We start from the raw sequence: 27,846 nt of genomic DNA on the forward strand, positions 1-27,846 counted from the left end.
TTTACAGATATCGAGCGCTGTGTATCGTATGACTCATGACCCGCATCCTTCTGTCTTCTACTTGAATCACAAGGAACCGGGTTTGATTCCTAATACGATTACGATGCGCAGAACCCAGGACTTATTGTTTTACAAAACAAGTGTTGAGATGCAATACAGGATGGCACAGTGCTCCTGCAGTAGAAGCAGCGACTTTATTTTTGTCCAAGCATCATTTTACTATCACAGCCATGTTGATGAGACATCTCGGGAACTCCACGCTTGTTCATTCACGTCCAGATAAGAGCTACGATTTCAGCAGTAGCCATCAAAACGAAAAATTATACTGACATTGTTTCAATGCATGGAGACGTTACAACATTTGCATTGTTGAAAGAGTTGACGAGGGACACACATACACATGTACACCATAAACACATTGTTCATAATTCTAAGTTTGCATTTGTCTTAATATGTTTGAGATTTAATCTCAACACTCTGAACGTGGTTATATGAACACAATAGTCAAACATCTGCCTTGTGCTTGAAAAGGGAATCTCACAACACAAGAGTAATCCTGGAAAGAGCACACTGCACAGAGTATGTTTCATCATTTGTCACAGTGTGTCCTTCATGGAAGCTCCACCTCATCCCGTTTCCATTGCAACCGCATCTTGGTTTATCTGTCCAGCCGCCGGCACTGCTTGATGAACTCATCCAGAGTTCTGTGTTTGTACTCTTCCCATTGGAGGTTGGCATCCAGACGGTCCACCAGCTCCTCCTCGGACGGGAAAGGTTTGGCCTATAAAATTAAACGCAGTCAGTTCATTGAACCATCCTCTTTTTTTCTTTTCTTTTAAACAAATGATTAAAGTTGATTCGTTAGTGCAGGAAACAAATTTGTTAAAAACAATATTTTCCAATGCGAAAAACGTTATATTAAGTATTTTTAATGTCGATTGAAGATTACCGTAAATCTATCAAAAGGAAATCGTACACTGTCATAGCCTATTTTCGAAACTATCGAATACCACAGGTATCGTAAAAATGTAATATATCATAAGATAGCTCCATACGTGTCGTTAGCATATACGTTTCCTCTGCAGCCAAGATGGCGGCATATATTGCCATGCATAGAAACATATATTTAATGATGATGATGATGATGATGATGATGATATATTGATCAGAAAACCAAGAATATTCCGAAATGAAACTGGTCATCTCGACAAACTGAACGATATGGAGCTATTCGCGAGTTTTTTAATGTATCGCCAAGCTATATTTCATCACTTTTGTAACTTTCCGACACACAGCTGATCGTTCATCTCCCCGCACATCCGAAAGTCCAAGTACTTGTCACACTTACAGTTGGCCGACTGCCAAGATCATTGTAGGCTAAAATCACAACTTACAGTTGGCCCGTACCAACTTAGATCACTGTTGTCCCTGAATATACGTGATCTATAGCTATCGACTCGACAGCCTAAAAAAAAATGCTGAAAGAAGTTTGAAACAACATATTGTTTTTATAACTTGCGAATTATGAAAACGGAAGGTGTCTGCAGCCTTTATCAATGACCTAGACCTTTTAGATAGCTCAGTGGTAGCTAATCTTAGTTCATACTCTAGTTATGAGTGGTGACCTTTGTATATACAACCAAACACTTAGATAGTCTGTACATGTAACTTGACAACTTCTAAATGTGCTCCCTTGTAAAGGAAAGTCAAATTAGTCACTTTCAAAATTTCTAATTTGAAAGTGACAAACTCCTGAATTAGCTCCCTCGCAAAAATCGAAAGTGACTTTCGTTCACAAGGGAGCTAATTTAGGAGTTCAATGTTCCATGTACAGAATATGTAGTTGGTCGGTTGTATGATTAATGCACGGGATTTCCCATATAACAACTAAAACACATTTCTTTCTGTTATGTTAAGGTGGTGATGGCATATTTTATGATGACAAAACGTCTACATATTGGATACACGTAGGATTGTGCAGAACATGTTAAATAGATGCATGTTAAACCATGTGACCTGATGAAAACCATCAACCCATCATGAGTACTTCTTGCTTTTCTAGTTTCAATTATTATTTTAGTCTGCGACTGGAAAATCCTCGTGACGTCATTGAGAAACACCCATCTTTTTCAGTCTCGAATACAAATGAGCTGCGCTAGGTGTCATAGCTATGTACGAAATGCTTTGGTTTACATCTGTACGAATAGGTTCCCGATTTATTAGAAAATGTATCTTATCGTAAACATAAGATATATTATCTCTGAAGTTATTAAAATTGATCCCACTTAAGATCTGATATTTTCTCATCATTTGCTCATTTAAATATTAATAATATTGAATATGAATACCTTTAGTCGTATCAGCCCGTAGATTGCATCATCGCAGTGCTTCATGAAGAACTTCTTATTAATCTGTAGAATTTCACACTCCCCGCTTACCTAAAATGACAGATAATAAACTAAAACAACTAAATTCATTAATCAACTTCGTTAAGGAGGATTTACTTGACGGTAGGGGAGTAGGTGGCTAAGCAAGGCAAGGCTCCTCGCTCTTCAGACTTTCCAGTATCCGATGGTCGAAGGTTCGAATCCAAGATTCTCCTCGATTATGCTTCATGGTAATCAGCATCACACACTGTGTAGATGTGTTCGTGCTTAAGTGCTACACGTGTACGTGTATACGCCTGCATCATCTGAGGCTCGCCTCTCTATTAAGCAGAAATACTAGTAATTCATATAAAAACTGAATGACTTTCAAAAGGGTAAAACTATTTTTAAACATAAAATTAATCTATTATTTACTCACTTCATTGATATATGGAATTATATATTACCTCATTGTATATGTTACGTATATGATATTTAGTTATTGTCGTATTAATCGTGCAGTTTAAGATGCATGATTTGAAAACTTTATTGACGCGACGTGTTCATAAGAGCATCTGTAATGTATTGAACTCACTAGACTGACTGCAGGTCCTCTCTCTTCTGCATCCAAGCATGCACGTAAACCCTGGAATAATGGACAAATGCAATCATCACATCACATATTGGTGAGAATGTGGCATACTTTGTGTGCCATGGTACATGGTCGGAAATACAATAGTATCAGCATTGTGAAATAGCATAATGTCATAAACCCAAAGTATCATAATATGATGTTATCAATATACTGAAGTACCAGCGATCATATTCGGGAGAGCGGAGGGGGCGGTTTTATTATTTTCAGATAAAAAGCCAAGACAACCTTCTTTGTCTCCGAAGGTATGAGCCCAAAATATAAATAAAGAAGCAAGACGATACAAGATGTATATTGCAGTTTAGGCCTATGATCCAAACACGATTTACAGGCAACACATTTACGTTGCGCATATAAGTGAAACATCGTGAAGGATATATACTGAACCTCAAAAGAAACGTAACCATAGATAGATATATGAGAAGCCCTATTTGTCCAAACACTGTAAACATACTTTGAGTCATATTAAAAAGATGAAATTTGGCAAAACTGATCATCAAGTTTGAAATGAAAGTGTCAAATGTTCTTAAAGTGAAACACAACACTAGTTTCTGAGAAACTGGCATCACAAGTCAGTATCTCGTGTGTCCGTCTTGTGCACATGACTGCCGTGCAACGTCGATACATGGAATGCATGGGAGGTTGATGAAGGCCATAGGCACTTGAGCCCACACTCTGAGGAACGCCTGACGCAGTTCAGCTGCAGTTGTCGGCCTTGGTCGGACGGCATTCTGTCGTCTTTGAATCTCGTTTCTCAGGTGCTCAATGAGATTTAAATCGGGACTGTGGGCAGGCCACTGCATGGTTCTAATGCCAGTCTGCTGGAGGACGTTTCTTGTTGCTCTCGCAGTGTGGGCACGGGCGTTATTATGCTGAAACTCGTGGTCTCGGCGACGTGCCATATAACGTATGGCGTGTGGTCTCAAGATTTGATCATTGTACCGAGCTGCTGTGACACCATTGCCTCTCCCTGAACCGATGTTCTGGAAGACCACAGGGCCGACCCTCTGCGCAAGACCAATTCCATCCCACACCATGATGCTCGGACAACCCTCTCTCTCAACAACACAAGCATCCGAATAACGTTCCCCACGGCGTCGCCAGAGTCTCTCAAACTCTCTCTCAACAACACAAGCATCCGAATAACGTTCCCACGGCGTCGCCAGATTCTCTCATTGTCATTTGCTGTTGAGATACAGTGACGGCTCTCGTCTGGGAAGAGGACTCTTCTCCACTGCTGGTGGTGCCAATGCTGGTGCTGTGTTGCCCACTGAAGACGGTCCCGTCTATGACGTGGTGTCAGAATGGGTCCTTAGTGTGGCCTGTGACAGGGGAGGTGTCTGCTCGTTCATCGTCCACGCACGGTGTCCGCACTAATGTGTCGCTGGTGTGTCCCCATGGTCTGTCGAGCAGTTTCCGCAGCAGTAATAAATCGATCTTGAAGATGCTATCGCACAATCTGACTTGGACAAAAATTGCCCACTTTTCATGCAATGCTACTTGGGGTGACGTTTCTTTTGCGGTTCAGTATATTTGGTTAACAAAACACCATGTGCATTTATTTGTATTTTTTTTAATCTAATGCAAAGTTTTTTTTCAGTTTATTATCGAATTCAGTTTCCAAAAGACTCCCTCACACATACACCCACACACACACCCACACCCACACCCACACCAACGCACACGCAGGTCTGCACGAACACACACACAGCGCTTATCAAACGGTTGGTTTCTAGGAATACATACTGATAACGTATGGTGTGATACGTATTTCATAGACTTTAACATGTCACACATACAAACACTTGTCCTGGATGCAAAGTCTCCACTTGGACGAAGGCAGGAAGAGTTGTCTTTCCGATCGTTATCTGGCCGCCCTTTGAAGAACACCGACCACTTCCCTGCGAGCGACATGTGCTCATCTGACGTCCCAAACCAAGGGAAACCCTGGACTGTCTCCTGGAATCTTGTCCTTTCGCTGTTCCATTGCCCTTCGGAACTCGTCCTTGTCTGACCTTGTCACTGAGGTCAATAACCTCGACTCCATGTTCTAAACGAGCTTGACCTTTACTGTCTCCCTCGTCACTGTCGTTGCCTCCACAGACAACAATTTGAGGTAGTTTGTTTTCTGGCTGATTGAGAACAGACTGTGTGTAATTGTTCACTAGGGTCTTTTCAATTGGGTCTCTACAAGGGGGCGTGGCTGGTAGACTAAGAAAATCGCGGTGGGTCCCTACACAGGAGCGTCGTCCTGTAGGGGGTGCGGACATCGCCCCGTCCCGGCGTCCAGGGTGGTAGGAGGAGGGTCTGTAGGATGACTTAACTGAAAGAGAAACGAAACATATCCTATGATATAATGATTTATTGGATTTGGTACCGACCGTAGTCCACACAATCTCCAGGTCACTCTCCTCTTATAAGATATAGGCGATATATTGTCGTCAGAAATCGCCAGACAGTAGAATGTAATGATAAATATTAAACCTGTTTACGTTCTTGATAATTTGGAACATTTTCTCTGGATGGGAGATATAGGACTTCAGGGACGTATATCAATCAAGAAAGAAAACTCAAGTTAAGACACAAACATAAACAGACATGGATCGTACGCCAGGAAATCAATTGTTTTCTTTGTTTGGTTTGGCAATTAAAACATTTCAACTAAATGTAGGATTAAAGCCCATTGTGATTCATATCGTCGGCGTCTACCACTTCACTACCATTCTTGCCCCTTTAGGGATATGTACAAAGGGATTAAAAGGGCCCAGTAGTCGGGCTCGGAGACTTGGCTGATTGTGTGTCATCGTACCCCGACGGAGTGGAACCGCTAGAACATTGCTGTATGCAGCGTTCAACAACAAACAAACAGACAAACAAAATGTAAAACCAAGGAGCACGATCACAGAGCCACCATGACCTGGACGAGTGTGGGAAAGGAACAACGATCAGAGCAACATGACTCCTTAACATTCGGAAGAGATGTAGGTATAAATTGTCTTCCCGTGTGCAATGATTACGAGCGTAGTGACAATAATCTTACCTTAAATGTGATTCTGATTGGCTGAGATCGATTCTATTATTTTCATGTTCCCGCAATATGTAAGGTACAGTTCTTATGTTTCAGCTCGAATTGCCATAGTAGGCATTGCATTTGAAACATACCAACCGAAATATAAATCTGGATATAGTTAGGTAAGCCATTCTCCGAATATTTACGATATTTTCCAAATGAAATAGATTTACGGGGAAGAACTATAATTTTATTTACTGTCGTTTGTTAGTTTTCGATGAATGTGACAAAAGAAAGATATTTAAGCGTGCAGAAAGAAACTTCGACGTAAATCGGTCCCTCGGTTAACATGGTTTGATGTGTCTTTCTTCCTCTTCGTGCTCGGGTAACATAAACTAACTAACATTGGTCAATACATTATCACTCGTTCTCCATCGAAAGAGTTTGAACAAGCCTCACTGTAGTCGCGATCTTCTATGAAGTTGAGTATCTGCTTCTTCTTATGGAATGACGACTGTGCTGCCAGAGCCGATGCCACCTTCCTCCTTCTGGCCTTGAGGTCGATGTTGTCTGGCTCGAGATACTTCAGTATTCTGGCCTCTCCCTGCAACGTACAGAACGGAGGAATCAGGATCAAGGACTCAAAACACGCACGTATTGTGAGTTTAAACGTTTTTTAAGCTCGTTTTGCTAAAAGCGCTGAAGCTGTTTAACTCCCTTCCAACACACTACTTCACAATTTACGTTACGATCTCACAGTCCAACTACGGAACTATAGCTCGTCAACCATAATTTTGGCCCCCGTTTTTTCACAATCATTTTCCTTTAAACACACAATCAGCCGACGAAAATGACTTTTATCGAATAATAATCATTGAACAAACCAAACTTACCAGTTTTGTAAAATTTCCCGTCCGAAAAACATATTTTGTTATCATGTAATTTTGTGACCATTGACATGACACTGTATTGGGGGTGAGAACAGACGATTTAACTTCTCACAACAATGACATAATGTGTGTCAAACATACATGATGCATGCATGACCCAAGGTCGCCCTACACCTCAGGTCATACCAACAGGAGTGTTATAGGTGAGGAATCCATATGTTGACGAAGAATGCCCGTGATATTATTCCTGAGGCGTGTGTGTAAAAGAGTAACACCCTTGGTATCTCTTCGTTGTTTCACAAAGACAACATTGCATGCAACCAGCATATCTCGAAGGACTTTATAACGAATTATCTCCCCTTGATAAACGTTTGAAATCTGCAGATGTGGAACCAAAGGGGGCCATCCCAATACTAAAGAAAAATTAAAAGCTAAGACAGTTTTGAGAAGCGGGTACCTCTTGTTTTTTATTTACTTCTAAATAGTACGTTGAAAAAGACATTGTCCTCGACGACTGCGTAATGTACTAATTTTCAACTTCGGGGATTGTTTTAATCAACGGTTCTAGTAAATCAAGTGTTGATATGCTGAGGTAGTTTAATCATATTTCATGTTATAAACCATTTTAATGTATTTACATGTCTTTGAGACATCCCCCATCATCGGTCTAGATATCAAGGTGACCTAGGGTCATGAATGATGCAAGCATGTTTGATACACATCATGTTATTGTTGTGAGATGTTAAACCATTTGCTCTTATCCCGCACTACGGGGTCATGTCAGCGATCACGAAATTACATGATAACAGTGAACAATTGTTTTCGGACATGAAATTTTACATGTGCATTGTAACTATTAACGCAGAAATGTATGCTATGTGTTTAATCATGGCTTTCCGTTTCGTGCTACATGACAGAATGCTACACTAGCTTGTCCCTCTGCAGGGTCCGATCCAGATCTCTTCACAATAACATTCAGTGAAACCCGGATCAGATTAATATCCTTCCTGTAATCCCTATCGGCAGGGCTATACGAAACGCGTGTTTTCGAATCATTAGTCAAAATATTGGGAACCGATAAAGGTATTTACATTTCATCTAATAACTGATACATTAACTAAGTTATGACAGTATACCCATTTTCCCAACACTGCTACCTTGTAACAACGTGTATATTACCTCTCTGTTTAGCAGCATAAGCCATGGCTGAGGAGCACATAAACAGCCTACTACTTCTACCATTATCACCACTACTATGACTACAACAAGTCCTGATAATTCTACTTCTACTATCACTACTCCTACCATCACTACCATATTGACTTCTACAACCACCACTACTATCACGCTGACTTTTGCTACTACTACTACTGCTACTGCTACTACTACTACTACAACTACTACTACTACTAGTACTAGTACTACAAGATTGATTTTTACTATTGTTACGACAACAACTACTACCACCACCACTACTACTTTGACTTATTACTACGACTGCTACTACACCGACATTATTTACAGATTAAAATAAAAAATGCAGCAAAGAGGGTTTGGGTGATCCTGGCACAGTCAGGCTGGTTAGTGTCATTATCAGCTCAGGGCCATTGCCCCCCCCCCCCCCCCCCCCCCCCCTACATGCAGCCCAGACAGCCAGATTGTCAGAAGGGCAGCAAACCAGGGTACTCTCCCAGTGTCAGTCAACAGATTGGGAGGTACCAAACCTAAGGCAAGGAGAACAATGGGGAGTCGGACAACTTGGTACTTGGGATGCAAGTGTGACATTTCGAAAGCGAGGTCTGCATATTTGCCATGTTTTTCCTCAATCTTGTCAATCACATTAGTGTCAAAAGGGCCAGAAAATTCAATAATATAAATGATTTAATTGGATTTATAAAAAAGGACAAGATCAGGTTTGTTGGCCTGGTTAGGGCTGAGGCTTATTCCAAAGAATGTTGTATTGATCATTTTCCATGACGCCCTCTACATATTCCGGGTCGTGCATGAATGGACCTCTGTGTCAAAACCACAAGATTTTAAGAGACACTAATAAAATGATCAAGCCACTCCATCATGTCTCTTAAGATACTGTGTTTGTGCCAAAACTGTGCATCCACTGACAATGTGTTGGACAGTCTAATTAAATTCATTACCTAATCTACATTTCATATTATACATTTTGGTGCACATTGACGGTTTCGGCTGGGAAGTGACTGGTCCTGAGCAACAAACAGAAAGCCTTCTGTTTCAATTTTCAGGCCAGACGACTTCATCCAAGCGAAGGACTCCGCATGGCTGCCGTACGTCTCAACACACTGCACAAAAACTCGATGCAGTGGTCGTTCAGATAGCAACCTCCGGCATCTCTGGGCCGATGTGATATGACATTTCTCTTGGTTGGCACTCATTTTCATACCGTCCAGCAGTACAGAACCATCAGCAAAATCAACACTGACATTGAGATTATGCCCCACATCCTTGGATCGTGATCATCTACGAAAACTGTGGAATGCCTTGTTTTCATTATTATTGTTTTGTTATTATTATTATCATCATTATTATTATTATTATTATTATTAGATTAGAATCAAAATGTAGCAAAGAGTGCTTGGGTGATCCTGCATTTGCAATACGTTTGGTGACAACACAGATAATGCCGGTCACAGGCACATGAGAGCATAATATAGAATCTACATCCAACAACAGGAATTCAAACTGGATATAGTTTGTAACTGTGTAACAGTTAACACATTTAGTGTGATGAATCAGAACAAAATACTGAAATATCTTACCGATTTGATGACGTAGATCCAATCGACGTCGTTGCTGTCGCGTGCAATTAACCTCCCGTATCTGTCAACACCAAGGTTTGATTAGAGATCAATGGCATGTTAATCAAGGTAATAGACACCCTCTATGTATTGCTATAGTATTGACACCAGCGCTGTAGTACTTGATTAATGTCCTATGATCAATACCACCTCTATTGTGGAAGGATTTACAACATGATGAGTTTTCTATAATAGCCCTGGTCGCAGAACACCCCCTTGCGTGCCTCTACTGTGTTTAGAGTCAAGCTCCCAAAGATTGATGTGAATACATAGGAAATGGGTAGTCACAGGCGACTAACGCCATCACTCCCTCGTGGTCGATTGTGTCGCGGCAGACGCTAAGTTGAATAACGTTGGCGAAAATGTCGCTACTGTCGAAGGGGATCGTGAAGTGAGAACCGAGATAAACGTGTTTCAAATGTTCAGGTTAATCTGTCTCACAGTCCCTGGAGGGGGCACGGGTGGCCCAATCGTCTAAGGCGCCGCGATTCGCTGTGCAGAGTTGCGTCCCTTGGGCACGCCCAATTATGTTTCTAGGTTTGTCAGCACCATACTCGTGCTCGTGGGTTTCACCGAAGTGGTAAACGTCTGAGGCCTGCATCACTTCGGGCTTTCCTCCCGCATTAAGCTGACACACCGTGATATACCTGGAATACTGTTAAAAGCAGCGTTAAACCCAACTCACTCACTCACAGTCCCTGAACCATATTTTCCCTTAGCCCCAGCCCTTACTGAACTGCAAACGCCCTAAATGATATGAAATAGCGTTTTTGGCGGGGTCGTAAAATTTGAACAGACATGGGTAGGGTTACATGCGTCTAACGTGTTTCGTGTTATATAGAAACGCGGCATTACATATATTCCACCGCATATTGGCCCCATGAACTGGGTGTTGGAGAAACGCACTGTGGACAAATAATAGCATTAAACTTCCATACTTCCCCAAACCACAGCAGTGCAGCATGAGGAACTGATAGAACTCACTTGTATCTGAGAGCGCTCCACATTCCTGGGTTCTCCGCCAGCCGAGCCATGGGGAAATGTTGAAACACAATATGCTGCCTGCAAACAAAGGAAGCATACTTAGTAATCTGAAATAAGAAATAAATCGCTTTCGAAAAGTTAACTATGAAGCGATGATGAACCCGCGTTAGAAGTCCAAAACTTGTATTTTTGACAACGTCGCCACATAATTTCCGAGCATGTCCTCCGTACCACTGATTGCACACTGTTGTGTAAGTTGAGTTCCTAATCGTGCAATGATCTTCTGATCCTAGATTCTAATCTCAAATGAATCAAATTTGCAATCAGCAATATTCAAGTTTTGTCATACATGATTGTGTTTGGACCAGGCAAATCAAAGGTTGACAGCACGAGAAACGATTACACACAATCAGTCAACCACATAGACTGACCGATGTTCCTTCAATACAAGCATACGGTGTTCGGGGCCCATTCCGAGGGCCTCCGTAAACAAGTGGTGAGCGTCCGCATTCCGTGCGTCCGCTCCGAAGGTTCCGGGTTCGATCCCCGGCCGCGCTAAAAGATGATACGTCTGTCTGGCGATCGGCATTAAGGGGTTTGGAGTTAGTATACTGTGTCTGGGTCGGGTATCTCAGTGGGCTAGCACTATAAATCGGCATCAGTCAGTACAGGGGGTTAAGTTTGGTATTCTCATAAGTTGCACGTTGATTTTCACCGGATATCGATTGTCATATCTCTCCCACCTGTGGGTACGATCGTCCGGCCACTGCGTTCATCTGCGTTGCCCAGCTACATCTATTGGGAACAACTAACCAGACACTTCGTCCTACCTCTCAAAAATAACGTCGTCCAATTTACGACGTTATCAAATTACGAACGCATATTCGAATCTCCCGAAATCACGTCATGATAAAACAATGTTTTATCGTGAAATAATAAATGTTATCACTTTTTTAAACGTCGTATTTTGCAATTTATCGCTTAGCTATCTTATATTCGTCAATAGAAGGTAGTAATGATTTGTAAAATTATAATCGTTTTGTTACTGTAATATACACTGCGGTCGCCTGGAGAGTGTTCGATCCCCTGGCCATCCCAAGTAACGTTAAAAGACGGTACATTTTACCCTGTCTGGCACTCGTCAATATGAGGCTAAAACAAGGACTGGTTGGCTCGGTGTCAGTATCGATGTTCATGATAAACTGACCGGCAAGACCGGCTTTAGACTAGACCTGGACAAGTGACAACACACACGTGCTTTTGCGGTTTTCAATGCAATGTGCAACACTCTTCACCGCGACGTTAAACCCAATTCCACTTCACCACACCTATACTGAGGTTACTGATCAATGAACAATCTTTAACAATGCACTTTTACCCTGTATACGTGTGTTGTACAGAGAAGCTGCCACAGAGACATCGCGTGGGGCAGACAGCACGTGATATTGATGCCTCTTACACATGAAATACAGTCAAATGACGTGACCAATGTAGATCAACATAAGACAAAGTATGTGTGTTGACACGCTTCTCAAACAAGTTACTTACTTGCATATTTCGAGGTTCTTCGGGCTGTTAGAGTCCTCTGACATGTCGAATATCTTCTTGTAGTCCTGGAAACAAAATGTCACCACGCTATTCAGGGTTAAATCAATATATTGCGGGCTATCATGTTCCAGTACACATGCATAATTAAACTCACACGACTGCAAACACGAGCCTGACTGATGTGTCAACACTGAAATGGACAACACATTCGCCTGACCATGCATCCGTCGTGTCATACAGTCCGAATGAAATATACAGCATGTGAAATACGCTTTCAAATATAACACATTCAATAAAGACATAATTCCGTCGTTGTTACGTAGAACTTTGATCAGATAAGATTACATTCACAAATTGAACAAAATATTTACCTTTATGTACGTGTATCAAATTATGAAATATCAGCGAGATAAACCGCGCAATGCATTCCCCGCGCCGCGGTGTCGCACTGTCGTCAGTCCCCGCCTTGTGAAATGTACATGCAATATACATGAAATGTAGCTTTATTCACGGAGCGCTATCAATCACACAAGCACGGATCATTACCCGGTCAACAAAGGTCCCATGTGGATCATAGCGGTAAGTCAATGAACAACGACAACATGTCAATCAAATGATTGTCTGGCATATAAATGAGGCTTCGTAAGACCATAACACGGTGTACATTTCTTCGTGAATATGCGTCGACACTGTTTCGTTGTAAATAATGTGTATCACCTATTGTGTTATATTAGAGAAATACATGTCACAAGGAGCACTGATTGAAAAAAATGATGACTTAGGTGATTGTATCACCGCACAAAAAATATTCAACTCATGCATTTACATCACTATTTGTGTTTCAGCCGTTACTTAGAATTCTATTACATATTTCCTTATCCATACAATGGATAATAAATAGTATCTCTTACACGTATGAACAACATCATCCACATCCATGTTCATATTAAAACGTTCAAATTGCGAACATAATTAATATAAATGTTGCCACTTTTAAGATGCGGTAACCAATTCAAGGGAACGCATTGTTTCATGTATACATCCTTCAACTGCATCCAGGGGGCACGGGTGGCCCAGTCGTCTGAGCCGCCGCGATTCGCTGTGCAGAGTTGCGTCCCTTGGGTACACCAACAACCTATGATTGTGGGTTCGAGTCCCGGTTCGCCCCGATTATGTTTTTAGGTTTGTTAGCACCATACCCGCGCTCGTGGGTTTCACCGAAGAGGTTAAACATCTGAGACCTGCATCACTTCGGGCTTTCCTCCCACATTAAGCTGCCACGCCGTGATATAACTGGATTAATGTTTAAAGGGGCGTTAAACCCCACTCACTCACTCACTCACTCACTATCTCAATTCCATTGAACGAGATGCAATAAATATTAAGTAGAAAATTGTATGAAACCAATATTAGCACACAAACGAGTCACTCCAAACTGTAGCTCTTTCACGTGACCCTGTGTGAAGCGCGGCACTTGTTGATGTGAGATTTACACATATTGATTCTGTGCCAATCCATCCGTGATCGTCAACAGAGGCGAGGGATCAGCTCAGTGATGGCAGCGATTGAGGGTATTTCTAGTGATACAATACCGACGTTGATTGTCTCAAAATTGATTGTCAGATTCTTGACATTCTATCTCGTGCTTTTCACGTAGATCGGTTTCGCGTTATCGCAGTGTGTGTTTACTTCAAACATGGCGCGATGTTATTGCATAATGAATATACTTGTTAAAGGGACATACCCTTTAATCTACTGTGTATTTTGGCTGTGACAGGTTATTTTCTTCCAGCCTTTTCGAGAACAATATCTTTTTTTCATCAGATTTAATATAAAATGGTTCATCCCTTAAGTGGGTCCGGTTAGTGTTTCGGTTACCTCCCTTATCTATACCATGATCTGATGACTGTTTGAATACCAGATCCGCTATGATTATCGTTCCTACGTTGTAAGTACCATACGGAGTTCGTGATCAGACAAAAGTGATTGTCCATCCAACGAGCATGGTTGTTCACTTCAAACATATTTCTTACGCAGTTGGTGAATATTAATGAGTATATATATATAAATACTAGGGGACCGTTGACCAGTATAAATCCCATTTATGACATCTTGTGAAAAATACAAATGGATATTTCATTCCGACAAAATATAACTTATGGAAAGTGAGCATTTTCTTTGTTGATTTGTTTGTTTCAACTTGTTGTTTTTCACGTTACTCATGTATTTTCAAGATATGCACAGCAGTATGTAGTGCATCGAGACAGGGACATGCCAACCAGGGGCCAATAGCATGATAAGCACTCTACGACGTCAGTGTACGATAATAATCAGTCAGTTCACCGAGTCTGACCATACAATCTCCACTTAGTCCGACCTCACGATAATCCTGATGTACTAGCGTGCAGCCCCATCCTTATCACACCACAGGGAGTGAGATTATCTTTAAAAAATATTATATCAAATTTTAAGGATTGCGAAGAGTTATATTAAATAGATGATGATAATTCAAACTGTTTTGACGATGTTTATGTTCGTTTTGTTATTCTCTACCACGTTGCAGACAGACGTATATACGTGCGACTACTTACAATCCTGTGGATGTACAACAACTCCGTCTTCGTCCTCGTCAGCACCGTGTGTCGCCTTTTACACCCGCATATCAAGTCGTTCTCCTGTGTTGTCACCATAACACATTAATTAGGTATATAAACACATAGTGGATTATCATATACATTAATGTTCAGCGTTATTAGAATACGAATAGAACTGTGGAGTAAACAGATTGATTTTGTGTTATGTGCGCACAGCCACTAGGTAATCCGAAGTGTAGGACTTGAATAAATGAAAGAATGAGTTTTATTTAACTCAGCAATATTCCAGATATATTATGTGCATGTTGATCGAGGCAGCCTGTAAATAATCGAGTTTAAACTAAATAAACCAATAAATGAACGGTTCTCAGAATTAGGGCACGATGAGACCAACAAATCCAAATCCATGAACACCCCCTTTTCCTTATATATAAGATTGCTTTTACAACGAACGTAGAATATATTTAGGACCACGAATCGAAGGTAAATACTTCTATCTGTTCTATCACGATTCACACTCGATGTAGACCCGTAAAGATCCGGGGTAGACTAGGTCTTCAGTAACCCATACTTGCCGTAAAAGGCGACAATGCTTGTCGTAAGAGGCGACAAACGGGATAGGTTGGTCAGGCTCGCTGACTTGGTTTGATGCATGTCACCGTATCCCAATTGCGTAGATCGATCCTCATGATGTCAACCACTGAATTGTCTGATCCAGACTCGAGTATTTACAGACCGCCGTCATTTAGCTGAATATTGCTGAGTACGGCGTTAACCAGCAATTAAACTAAAATAAATCATGCTCGATGTATTATGTCAGTATACAACGTTATGTTGGGTGCCCCAGTTCAAACATTCTAAGACACTAATGTAGTCCCCTTTGAGAATGACACTTGGTACTTACACCGAACTTCTGTCCCGATTTGATCTCCACCGGCTGCTTTCTGCCTTCTACTTTTTCTATCACTGAAAGTAAACAGGAGATTCCGCACACATCCTCATGACATAGCGATAGTTGATAAACCAAGGGCTTAGGGAACAGTTCAACAGGCCATGTTAATGCCTTAAGTTTGGGGTTGGGGGTGTCAACATAATCGCAATCTTCCACCTGAGAAAATACATACACTTGATTATACACGCATAGATAACCGCAACAAACCTCCCTAGATCGAGGGCAAAAGCATTGTATATAATTTGTGAGGTGAGGTGACATGGGATTTAACATGGCGTTCAAGATGATTGCACCACTGAAATAGCGACGTGCATCAACGCGTGTGTGGGGGTGCTTGTACCAGTCCTGGCTTATGTCGTTTGAGTGCTTGCCCATTGAAGTACCATGCCCAGTTTAACATGGACACAACGCTCAGACACACTATACTGACTCCAAGACCATCGGTCCTTGTTTTATCCCCTTAATGTCGAAGGACTAACACAAGTGTCATCTTCATACACAAGTTGTACATGATCACGAATTATGACCTGTAATAGTTTGACTAAATACTATTCATAGCGTCACCCGTAGTCCTCACAGTATGCCGCTTTGTCCCCATGTTAACGCTTTTACACATTACAATTTCCTGCCACATTTGATTGTTTTCTCATCCCCCAGACCCTACATTTTAAAACACAAAAAATTACTCATGAAACAATTTCCGACCAAAGTGTTTAAAACATACATCTGTTAACATGTTTATGATAACAGAAGACGGCTTGCTTCCCGAATTAAACCATAACAGGGTATACATGTACACCACATGAGGACTTATCTGTGTTCATGGTATGAAGCGCTTCTAAAATATCATATTTCTACGCATGATTTTAAGGCACTGTGCAAAATATTCAGCCTTACAAAAAATGTGGATATTTACTATATATCCGCGTAGGAGAAACTCGAAGACATTACATCCTGAAATCTTAGATTTCAGGTCTGGTCGAACTACTTCATATCTCGAGTAGTGCAAAGTAACATACATGTCCATGTCCATGCAGAGGAACATTTCATTTACACATTAACAAGCGAGACAACTCCAGCTAAAAGAAGGAGTGCTGACTGCAATGAATCTCCATTTTTAATAGTTTGCCTGTGAAAGGTCAGGGGTTCGATCCCCAAGAAAGTCATATAGAAATACGTTAAAATCCATTTCACCTCACAATTCTGCTGTATGCTTATCACGTATGAAGAAAACATGTTTGACATTAAATGTCAAACTTAAAACCGGAATATGGAAGACCTCTAGCTATGCATACACGTATGGACTACTCACATACTCCTGACAAGACAAAGTAGTATCCGTCAGCTGTTAATCCTTTCTTTATTATAACTCGATTGTAGGCGAAACTGAAATGGAAAAGAAATCGTAGGAAATGACACCCATGGTACTACTGTCTCCAGCCGGAGCGTCATGACGTCACATTGCCAAATGGTGAAAAGAAGTATTGTCAACGTTACGTCATCTGAACAATTGGTTGACTTCGGGTTCTCTGTAGAGTTGACACTCCATTCGTTTACTTTGATTGAATATTTAAAAATGGCAACGAGTAAACTATGGCATAAGCTACCTAAAACTCAACTGTTTGGTACATAGGCTTCACAAATTAATAGCATTACGTTATCAGGAAACTGGTTATATTTCACTGAAGTTTGTTTGTAAGATTGATATTTCACGTTATGTCCTCATTCCATTGCAAAAATGACGTTAATTTCTCTTATTTTCTCAGAAAGAAACCCCAGTTAATACATATATAACGATATGCAGAACTACTGATTCCCCGCTCATCGTGAATGAATGCTGAAAGCCCCTTTCGTCTCGTTGTTTATTCATCGTTCACTCATACGTGATTCTGGATATGAACGTTGTTTTATGCATCACTCCATCTAGATTTAACATTTGGATATTGAAGACAAATTCAAAGCGTTATAAGTAAGAAGTGTTCTTGAAATTGAGAGGCATGGATATTGTTGACCTTAATGTACTTGTGAACGGAATATCGCAGATCCCGTTAGGTTAATTAGCTGTATGCAAACGGTCGAAACTGTTCAAGCTGCTTGCCTATAAACACCACTTCTACTAAGACCAATGTGCAACCAATGGCTCTTGTTTATCTACGCTCGAGATTATTTTATTGATTTATATACGTGATTCCTTAAACATTATCTGATGCCTAATTTCTTTGAACTAATGAATACAGATGGCTGAGAAGAAAATGTTGAAGAAAATTTTCGAAATCTTTAACATGCACTCATTAGTTTTAAAAATGAACTGAAGAAATATATATGTATGTCTCGATGGAACCAACTGCAACATTATGCATTTTCAAACATTTTGTTAACTGTTATGTTAACAGATAATCGACGAGTGAATAAATAACGGGGAGTGAGCTCCGGTCTGTAATTGTTGAATGGTGTTCAAATAACACTATCTCTGTTTTACTATATGATATGATTAACAATCGAATAAAAAAAATAACTTAGCAGGCAAACAAAGCTGCAAACAACCGTTTTGCAGACAGTCTTGCAATTGGATTTCGTGCAGACTGCCAGGTTGCAGAGAAAATACCTCCTTTAAAAGCTGTGGAATTGTTGGTTCTGTGTTAAGCACTATGTATACGTACTCAGTCGATTGTGGGAGTTCAAAGCGTAAAGCGTAATGCGCTGCTTTTTTCCAAAATGGGGATTTTATTTTTGTCCTCACTTTAGGTTCACTGGCTTCTTTTCCACATAATTTCTGACTGGAAGCTGTAACAGGCTCTATCTTTGATGTGTTAAGGTCACGTGTAACTTTAAATTTAACAGCCTTAGGGTACGGGTTGATTGCTTCCTTTAAAACGATAGATTTGTATCCAACACCGAATTGTTGAACTGCTACCTCATGAATTCACAAATCTACAAGCCAATTGACACGTGGACACAATATATTTCCGCAATACGTCGCGGTGGGGCACCAACAATTGACAGTCATGTGATGAGTAGGTTCAATTATTCATGGACAAATACGATGATGATGTACAAGATATGTTCATCACATATTGTACCAAAGTGGGAAGTCCGACCCTGGGCTTTTCGCCACTCGTCCATTCAGTCTCGCACATTAAAAAATATGTATGACATCTTACTCATAGTGACCTTAATATTATCTGGATGGGATGTCATTAATGCATGATGCACAGTATTTCCTTTTACTTTTGTACTTTAGTCTCTTAGTCCTTGGACACCGTTACTTTCATGAAAGTTGATTACCTTGTGATGTTGGACACACATATATTTGCGTCACACCATTTAAGATTGGATTGGTTTGTTGTTTAACGCCGCACTCAGCAATATTCCAGCTATATGACGGCTTTAAGATTGGAATAACCTTTACGAAGGACACAATTCCGTACATCTGAATATGTTATTCTATAGATCACAGAACGCTAGATGTTTGAGGCAGAAAATGAAGTGGAAAACGTTAAATGTCAACACGACAATGAAATTTCTGTGAAGACAACCTGATGTTCTGGCATTTGTCCCCCATAGTGACAGGACACGATATGCCTTCAGTGTGTCGTACACGGCGATACAAACAATATAACCTGGACATGCCACTGTTACATCCACCATTGATGTAACATGACACAGATGTAATAATTATAGAATGGATCAATGTAATTGTGCATATCAGTATCACACTTACTTGTCATAAAAGGCGGCTTGAGCGAGTTGTTTCTGTACATACAGGGGGTAGTTGTTGAAGTCTCTCGATATCCCTTTCATTGCTCGTATAACCTGGCGGAATCAAAGAAGAGGTTAACCTGTTGGTGCGATGTACACTGTACCAGCCAGCTCAATGGTGGACACAGCGGGTTACGTGGGGCAACACGAAGGCTTGTCTGTTGATACTAGACATCGTATCTCCATCGATTAGTACTCTGTTGAAAGCAGGCAATGGTTCAGGAATCAATGAGAACCTGGTACTGGTCAATTGTCCGATAATTAAACACCTTTTTGTGAGGTTTAAATGAACATTTTAGCTTTGAATCCACAATTTGCTTCAATTGCACTGAAGGGGCCATCATTTGATGTGACGGGTGGTATGAGGTGGGGTGTGTGAGGTTATAATTGCTTCAACACATACAATTCACAAGGAAAAGTTTCAGAACGTCCAGCATCTTCAGCGAAACTGTGGAAAAACTTCAAGTAAAAATGTTCAGTATCTCCTGGACCATTTTATTCTAGAAGCCCGCGACACCATTCCCTGATCATTCATTCAGTACCTTATGAGTTAGTGGCTCGGTGGAACTGAACTTTGCAAAGTAGTTCAGTTATATCTCAGCGTGTTCCCGTTTTGGTGAAACCCATGAAGAGTGGTGGTAATGGTGGCTTTGACAAACCTTAATGATTAATCTCGAATTCTAATATAAATTGTTAATGCAAGAGCATAACCAGTCTAGATTATCCTCCGAAACAGATTCCATTTGGCGTAAACAGCAAACTAGCTGTGACACTTATATGAATGGACCACTGAAAATCAATGATGACATCAGGTGGGTTAAAAAAAGGTTAGCATATTCTGCCCTACCGGTAGCACCTGCCATTCACACAATTTGCATAAAAAACATTCGTGCCCACGATCAGCATATTGTAGGTTGTTCCTTCATTCACAACGCGGCGCATTAATTTGTTGCGCCTTTGACGACTATGCAATCCGTGACCCGAGTATCATATATATGTAAACCAGATAAAACAACGTATATGATAATCAATTTGTATTATTTGTAGGACAAATAAGCCCTGAAACTCTTGCCATATGTCCTCACCCCGGCGATCTGGTCTGGTGATCTTGTCCCAGGCGCCTGTTGAAGACTGAGCCGGACGCCGTCTGTCATGTAACTCTGAAATACAATCATTGTTCTATTACATACCCGTAGAAAATGTCCATACTGGATTTTATAAACCTACGAACTTCTCGATCGTTGTTATGCTATAAATGATAAACATGACATGTCTATCACACACTAATTTTGCATTTCACTTAAGAATATTACATAAGGTTATTTTGGGGAAGGAACAAATAAATAATTTAGTATGTAGCAGATACATGTAACAGTGACGTCCAATGAAACATTGAATAATTCTATCACTAATGCGCCTCGTTAACCAGTGTTATATCCCTGCATAAACTTACCTATTAGTTAAATCGGGTGTTTTTGGGGTTTGGAGTTACAATATCGAGTTTACGTCTTAATTGGTTCTAGGACAGCATTTCTTCTGTAAGCGTGGCGGATAAACCATATAAATGTTTAATTAACAAACGTGTAACTAGCAACGAGAGAAAACAGTCTTTATCTCGTAACACTAGCATCGATTGTGTTTGCACGCCAGGTGGAAACTGGCGATAGTTATTGGCACATGACCTATTTTGTATGAGAGCATTCTCTCTCTCTTTCTGTCTGTCTCTTCTTTATGTATATATTCCTCCCTTTTTCTCACTCTGCCTGTCTGTCCGTCTGTGTAAGAGAGAGAGAGAGAGAGAGAGAGAGAGAGAGAGTGGGAGGAATGGATACTATCTCCTTTCCCCCATCACTCGATGAGCGAAACTTATTTTACTCGTCACATGAAATATCCTCGCTCACTCACCCCCCTCCCCCCCACCCCCACCCCGCCTCTTCCACCAGCCCCCCCTCTCTCTCTCTCTCTTTCTTTCTCTCAGAGTATGTTATATATTACCTCAGCCATTCGATCCCTCCTATACTCCCCAATGTCAAAGGTCAGTTGCTCTAGTTCTCTTTTTTCGTTTGGCACAAATGTGACGAATGGGCGTGGCCCCCTCTTTTTCTGCTGAATCTCTGTTGTGGCGACCAGGTTGTCTATCAGGGTGAACCAGGATTCTTTCTTGACTTTTTCGGCCAAAATGCTGAAACAGAATTGTGGCTTACACAGTTTATTACTTAAAGTACGTTTAATAATAGCAAAATTGTTCACACGACAAATGTAATTTAATTATTTCATTTGAAACTTTACAGAAAGTTATACTAGAAGTAAATACTATATATAAGTCACTGTGGGGTTTTGTTGAGAATGTGTGCTCTATGTGAAACCGAGAAATTATATCTGTAATGTGCCTTTCAATGTAGGATTTATACATTAAACATGTTCATATCTTCATGACCTGTTCTCATCGCTACATCAGTGACACTATGCGACACAATGCGACGTTAATTTTAACTTTAGACTCATACATTAATTTCGTTAACGAAGAGCTAAGATGATATGAGACTTTTAGTCAGGACTGCCGAATGACCCAAACTTTTCCCCTTTTAATGAAACCCATATTTCGGTGAGCGTTATTTTTCTTTTAGTTCTCCATATACAGGCTGACATGTGGGCACATGAACACACTCATGAACAAATCAGAGCGCCAACAGAGGTCATTGGTATGCATTGGAATTACGTCAGACACGCATATATGTTTGACACAAAATATAGAAGTGCAGTGATTACATGTTACATTGTGGAAAGGACTTTTTTACTTACTCTTTACAAGCTCTGCATACTTGGATGAGTCGCATCACAGCAATGGCACACCGACGGAAACGTTGAAACGGCTGACGATAAACACCAGATTACACGTTGTATTAAACTTATATGATATATATTGACAATCCGTCATTGATATTGACATGGTACGGTACATACTGTATATATACACTTACTAACTTTTGATACGGAAGTTTCTATCATTATAACTCCAACCTCTTATCGTTATTCAAATGAGTTGTGATGCATATAAAGCATAACGTGTTGTTCTTGATGAAACATTAATAGTGACAATATGAAATTCTACATACAAAGTGACGAAGTGAAATTATGAGTTTCTTCATATGTTCACTGCTACTTTGCCCCTGCCCAATGGAAAATGTTTTGGTGGAGTTTCGAGTATCGTTGTTCTTTGGCGCTTATTATATTTTATTCTGTGTACTATACATTTTAATAAAATATTGTACTTATCGTGGTAACACTTTATTCATTTGTCATTTTGAAAATCCTTATTGAGTGAAAAACATTTTTCCGTCATAGAATACATGCCTTGTCTGTTTTCTTTGATTGACGGGGTACAGTAAATGATTGATTCTGAGCCAATCAAACCAGTGATTGGTATCATGAACAACGTATCTTTGCATCTAGGTCAACTATTCACAATTAACCAACTCACTTAGCCTGACCAGACGATCCACGTACTTGCCATTTACCATAAGCCTAGATAAGCCTAGTATTTTAAATACTAATGGCCATTTTTACAATAAATCGCGATAAATTCTTTAGATCCTGTGTGTTTGTTGTTGATAAGAGTTTTACAAATTATATAATATTTGGCCATTCATTATAATATGATGAAATAAATTTTTGCCTCTCTCTTTAAAAAAAAAATACATCTGAATAAGTAGTGAAATTCCTCAGCAATAGATGGAGAATTACATAATTTACAGGTTCTATTTTCCGTTGGAATATTTTTCCATCAGCCAGTCAAAGGACATGAAAAATCTTCTTTCAGCACAAAAATATGTTTCAATAGATCAAACATGTATTCATAACCATGAGGCCATGGATTTCCCCAATACGTACAGATAGATAATGGAATGAATGCAATCATCCTGTCGTGTTAGGTATTATCAGCGTACACCTGAGATTCACGTCAATATTTGAAGTAAAATCTGCGTAACAAACTAAACATGGCGTCACATACTGCAGATAGTCATCACAGATGGTCAGGCAAGCTGATGTTTACTTTGTGCAGCACAGGATGACAAGTGTGTCAATAGCACGACAGATATAATAACATACATGATATGACAAAACAAATATTTACTGATGAATATTTATGTGCTTACATCCTCACAAGGTTCCGTCAAAAACGTGTCACTATCCTGTTCCTCTTGAACCTCATCGTCCATGTTTGTATAAATAAAATCCGTTTCCAATCACTGATTCACAAGCCCGCCATGTTGTATTGAAACAATGCCCTGTCGTGATCTCCTAACCGTCGCATGATCACGCACAGTGTTATCAATAACGCAACTAAATGTGTCTGAAAATACTTCGATAATTGCAAACCCACAGCTCGTGTTACTGCGAGGGGCATTGTACGAATGGCACAATTGTTCCCTCTATCGTTTTTTCATTCGTGTGTGCTGTACCATCGAGAACAGTAACGATTGCTCGCTTATTGGTTTCTATGGGGTGCTATTTTACACGCTTGTTTGTTTAAAGTGATGGATGTTTATTGCAGCAATGGACCGTAGTGGAGACTGTTACTACTGAGAACGAAAGGTAAAGGTTTATTATTGGTGTTTTATGTGATTTATGGCTTCCCTTATGACATATTTGCACGTGTGGTCACAGAGAAAGGTATGATTATCATACACTGCTGGCTACCATAAAGCATATTGTCCTCACGTCATAAAGTCTAAACATTCGCGTTAAATACTATTCACAAGGATCAATGACAACATTTGATGACCTCAACTTTTCAACAGTCAGCTTTTCCATTGTGTCGATAAATATCCCCGCATCTCCAAACTTTGGGTACAATCGAGCATGCTCTTTCTAAGAAGACTAACCTCGTCATACGACTCTTTCTTAAAAATGGTTTGATCAGGGTTATATAAACTAAGTAAGATTTCGAAAGGATTTATGCCAGACACTTAAAGGACAATTCCAAATTTGACGAATGTCTGACTTGTGCTACATGTTCAGGTGCCCTTGATCAACCGGTGGTGCAGGATACGCTCAACCTTTTCAAGGGGCGGTCGGGTAGCCTAGTGGTTAAAGCGTTCGCTCGTCACGCCGAAGACCCGGGTTCGATTCCCGACATGGGTACAATGTGTGAAGCCCATTTCTGGTGTCCCCCGCCGTGATATTGCTGGAATATTGCTAAAAGCGGCGTAAAACCATACTCACTCACTCCCTCACTCACTCCCTCACTCACTCAACCTTTTCAATGAAACCTGATACCATCACATTTTGATAGTTATTCATGAATACACACTTACATAGCAAGATATAGTCGGATTGGCAGTTGTTAGAGCAGACATTTCTTATAAATGTGGACATTATTTGATCGCTTTTATTTACATGTAATGCATATCACTCAATGTCTGCATATACCACACGTTGTGACATGTATATGATTTATGATTTAACCATAACTTTTTTAACCTGGCTCATTTTGAAATAAGTATATGTAAGTATATTCTTTTAAGTACATTGCCATTTGGTATCCACAGTGCTTTTTATCAGCATTGAATTTTTGCTATACTGATGGCAACTTTACATCAGCAGCGCTATCGTAACTACAGATAATCAACTGTTCGCTTCTAACTTAAAACTAACAATGTTATATTTGTATAAGTGAACAAATGTATTATAGTATCGCCTCCTTGTGGCGACTCATGAACTCACGTACTCAAATACATTCATATGCCATGGATCCGATACCCGCCACGTGGGTATGCCAGTTGATTACACATATATTGTATGTAATCGATATTCGAGATTATAAGTGACTAGGCGTCTAGCACCTACAATAGATCAATTATGTTTAAAAGGCTGGTGTGAGATTACACTACTTCACGCGACGAGCCAGCAGACCTCCTTTTGTACGGAGGAGCACGTCTCTACGCATTGTCTTTTAGGCTTAAACCAATAGGTATAGTGCCATTGGTCCGTAGATAGCATCAACATGTCATATTGAGGCGTCAGTGCATGGCTACAGCTGAATGAATGCCGAGTTGAATTATGTACTTTAAAACCTAGATTCAATAAGTGTGCGATTATTTTGAACGTTTTGGTTTTCCCATCATGCTTCACCGCGTTCAATCGGTTTAAACTGGTATATAGATAAAAGCGACAAATCACTTTGCATATTCATCGATTGTCCAATTGCGAGCTTGCGTTAATGAATCAATATCAAATAGTGATGATGCCTAATATTCTCGGAAAGGTGAGCGTATGTGGGTCCAAGTTTGTTTGCTGTTTTATCAGACAGTCATAATTGTTCTAGCAATATGACGAAAGCCTGTGTGTTATCACGACCAGTCCAACCAGGCATTGATAAAATAAGCAAGTCCCAGCCCTTGTCCGACGTAATGCAATCAGCCATGTCAGCAAATCGGACAACCCTGTTCATTTAGGCGTCTCGTACAGCAAACATAGTCTTGGTGTCGATTCTGACCCGGAATATCTTCTGGGAATATTGATAAGGAAAATACACAGTCAGTAGTCACCCAGTGAGGGCAATGGTTAGACATATAGGTGAGTATATGATATGTATGGGTAAGTCAGTGAGTGAGTCAGCTGTGAACAGTATTTCAATTATAGCAATGCGAGAAAGACCAAAGTGATGCTGGTCGTCATAAATGGTGTCGACAAACCAAGAATAATCATAAGCGCGAATAAGTTTGGGAACACATGTCCATGCCATCGATCTGTATTATTGTAGTGATCTTCGAACTATCACTACCACACGTGTACTCGTAAATGTCTATACACTGCTGAAGTTAAGGCTTATTAACCTGACTTGACAGAACCAAATGTAGTGTTAACAAGATGCGTTAAACCGCACTCGCACAAATTTATATTGTAGGTTTACCTACATGAAATGTCAGAGGCAAAGATCCAACTGGTATACGTTTAAATGAAAGCAATCAAACGAACCGGCGGTCAGCAATACTGGCTAAAGCAGGTACAATGAACGGACCAGCAACTGTGTGAGACATGTCAGCTAATATGTTGTATACTTCTGAGTTCGGGGGCGGTCTCGGGTGGCCTATTTGTTAAAGCGTTCGACGCCGGAGACCCAGGTTCGATTCCCGACATGGGTACAATGTGTAAAGCTCATTTCTGGTGCCCCCCCCCCCCCCCCCCCCCCCCCCCCCCCCGCCTTGATATAATTGCTGGAATATTGCTAAAAGCGACGTAAAACCATACTCACTCACTCACTCACTCACTCACTCTCTTTTGAGTTCGTTCCGTTAATTTTCATCATTCATGGTGTTAGCTTCAGTCCGGCAGCACCACGCTACTGGATACAAAGGACTAGCTTCTAATAATGTACCCATGAGGGAAATGGACACGCTTTGAGGACTGAGCAAAGGGGTAATCATGACGTCGGTCCATGTGTCTAGTCCAGCTGTGTACTTTCACGTGTCTTTGTCTTACAGTAACGATACAGCGGAACACGTTTTAATAAGCGATGAGATACATGCCTTGAGTTACATGTTCTCCTTATCTTACAAGCTATTTTAAAATGAGTTATTTGAATTCGACGTGGTAATCCAACAAACTACGTATGTTCACTAAACAGTACAATACAATATCACAACACGGCTGATGACTGAGAATTACCGTTGTAACTTCATCCATCAGTGAACAGAGTCTCGGCATCTTCCGGAAGGCGAGTCGAAACCGTGCCTTCCGCTTCCGTCTGTTTTCCTCGGCCTGGCGCTGCATGTCGATGGCGGCTGACTTGTTTTGTCTGGTCAAGGTAAGGGCGTCTGTGACCAAGGACTTGAACCTGAAGCGTGTGGTCATCTGATTGAAACGGTCGATGTATTCATCAGCATTGGACACCATAGACATACTGGAGTCCTTCCGGAACAACACTTTCTTCTTGTCCATAATGGCCGTACGTAAAATCTGAAAAGAAATGAAAACGGAATAGATTCTAAGAAATCTGATCGTATTAATTCCTGATTGCTCATAGTTTTGAAGAGGCAGTGAATCCTTGCAAACTTGAACTCTGTAAACTCGATGTTTCGTTTAATGCGATGGAACTTTCTATTATCATTTCTATCCGTGTGAAAACTCATGGACACATCCTGTGTCTCGAATTACTGATAACCTGACATATTTCTCAATAGTCTCCGGCACTGTACGGTGCTTTGGAATAGTTCAGATTGAACACATATCACGGGCATGTACACGATGCACAAAA

At 40.5% G+C, this 27,846-nt stretch overlaps 1 protein-coding gene across 1 annotated transcript; it reads right to left on the reverse strand.

The window, feature by feature from the left end:
- Positions 1-331: 331 nt before the first annotated feature.
- LOC139450594 (uncharacterized) lies at positions 332-27,530 on the reverse strand. The gene is made up of 16 exons (XM_071232361.1): positions 27,258-27,530; positions 22,389-22,459; positions 21,582-21,768; positions 20,672-20,746; positions 19,549-19,640; positions 17,140-17,213; positions 15,780-15,841; positions 14,873-14,956; positions 12,282-12,346; positions 10,734-10,811; positions 9,711-9,771; positions 6,488-6,632; positions 4,818-5,341; positions 2,962-3,012; positions 2,349-2,438; positions 332-781 (listed from the first exon to the last, which is right to left on the reverse strand). Exons 1-16 carry the CDS (start codon positions 27,528-27,530, stop codon positions 659-661), a joined length of 2,055 nt encoding a protein of 684 aa, XP_071088462.1. The 3' UTR covers positions 332-658.
- Positions 27,531-27,846: the final 316 nt, after the last annotated feature.

The sequence above is a fragment of the Haliotis cracherodii genome, unplaced genomic scaffold (assembly GCF_022045235.1).
Source record: "Haliotis cracherodii isolate W230 unplaced genomic scaffold, xgHalCrac1.p SCAF_8, whole genome shotgun sequence".
NCBI lineage: Eukaryota > Metazoa > Mollusca > Gastropoda > Lepetellida > Haliotidae > Haliotis > Haliotis cracherodii.

What these genes read in the sequence shown, in the direction of transcription:
- LOC139450594 (XM_071232361.1), bottom strand. Translation starts at nt 27,530, where the DNA reads ATGGACAAGAAGAAAGTGTTGTTCCGGAAGGACTCCAGTATGTCTATG. An exon ending in GGAGGGATCGAATGGCTGAG is followed by an intron (nt 20,747 to 21,581) that starts GTAATATATAAC and finishes ATTGTATTTCAG; the next exon opens with AGTTACATGACAGACGGCGT. An exon ending in CACCAGACCAGATCGCCGGG is followed by an intron (nt 19,641 to 20,671) that starts GTGAGGACATAT and finishes TGATTCCGCCAG; the next exon opens with GTTATACGAGCAATGAAAGG.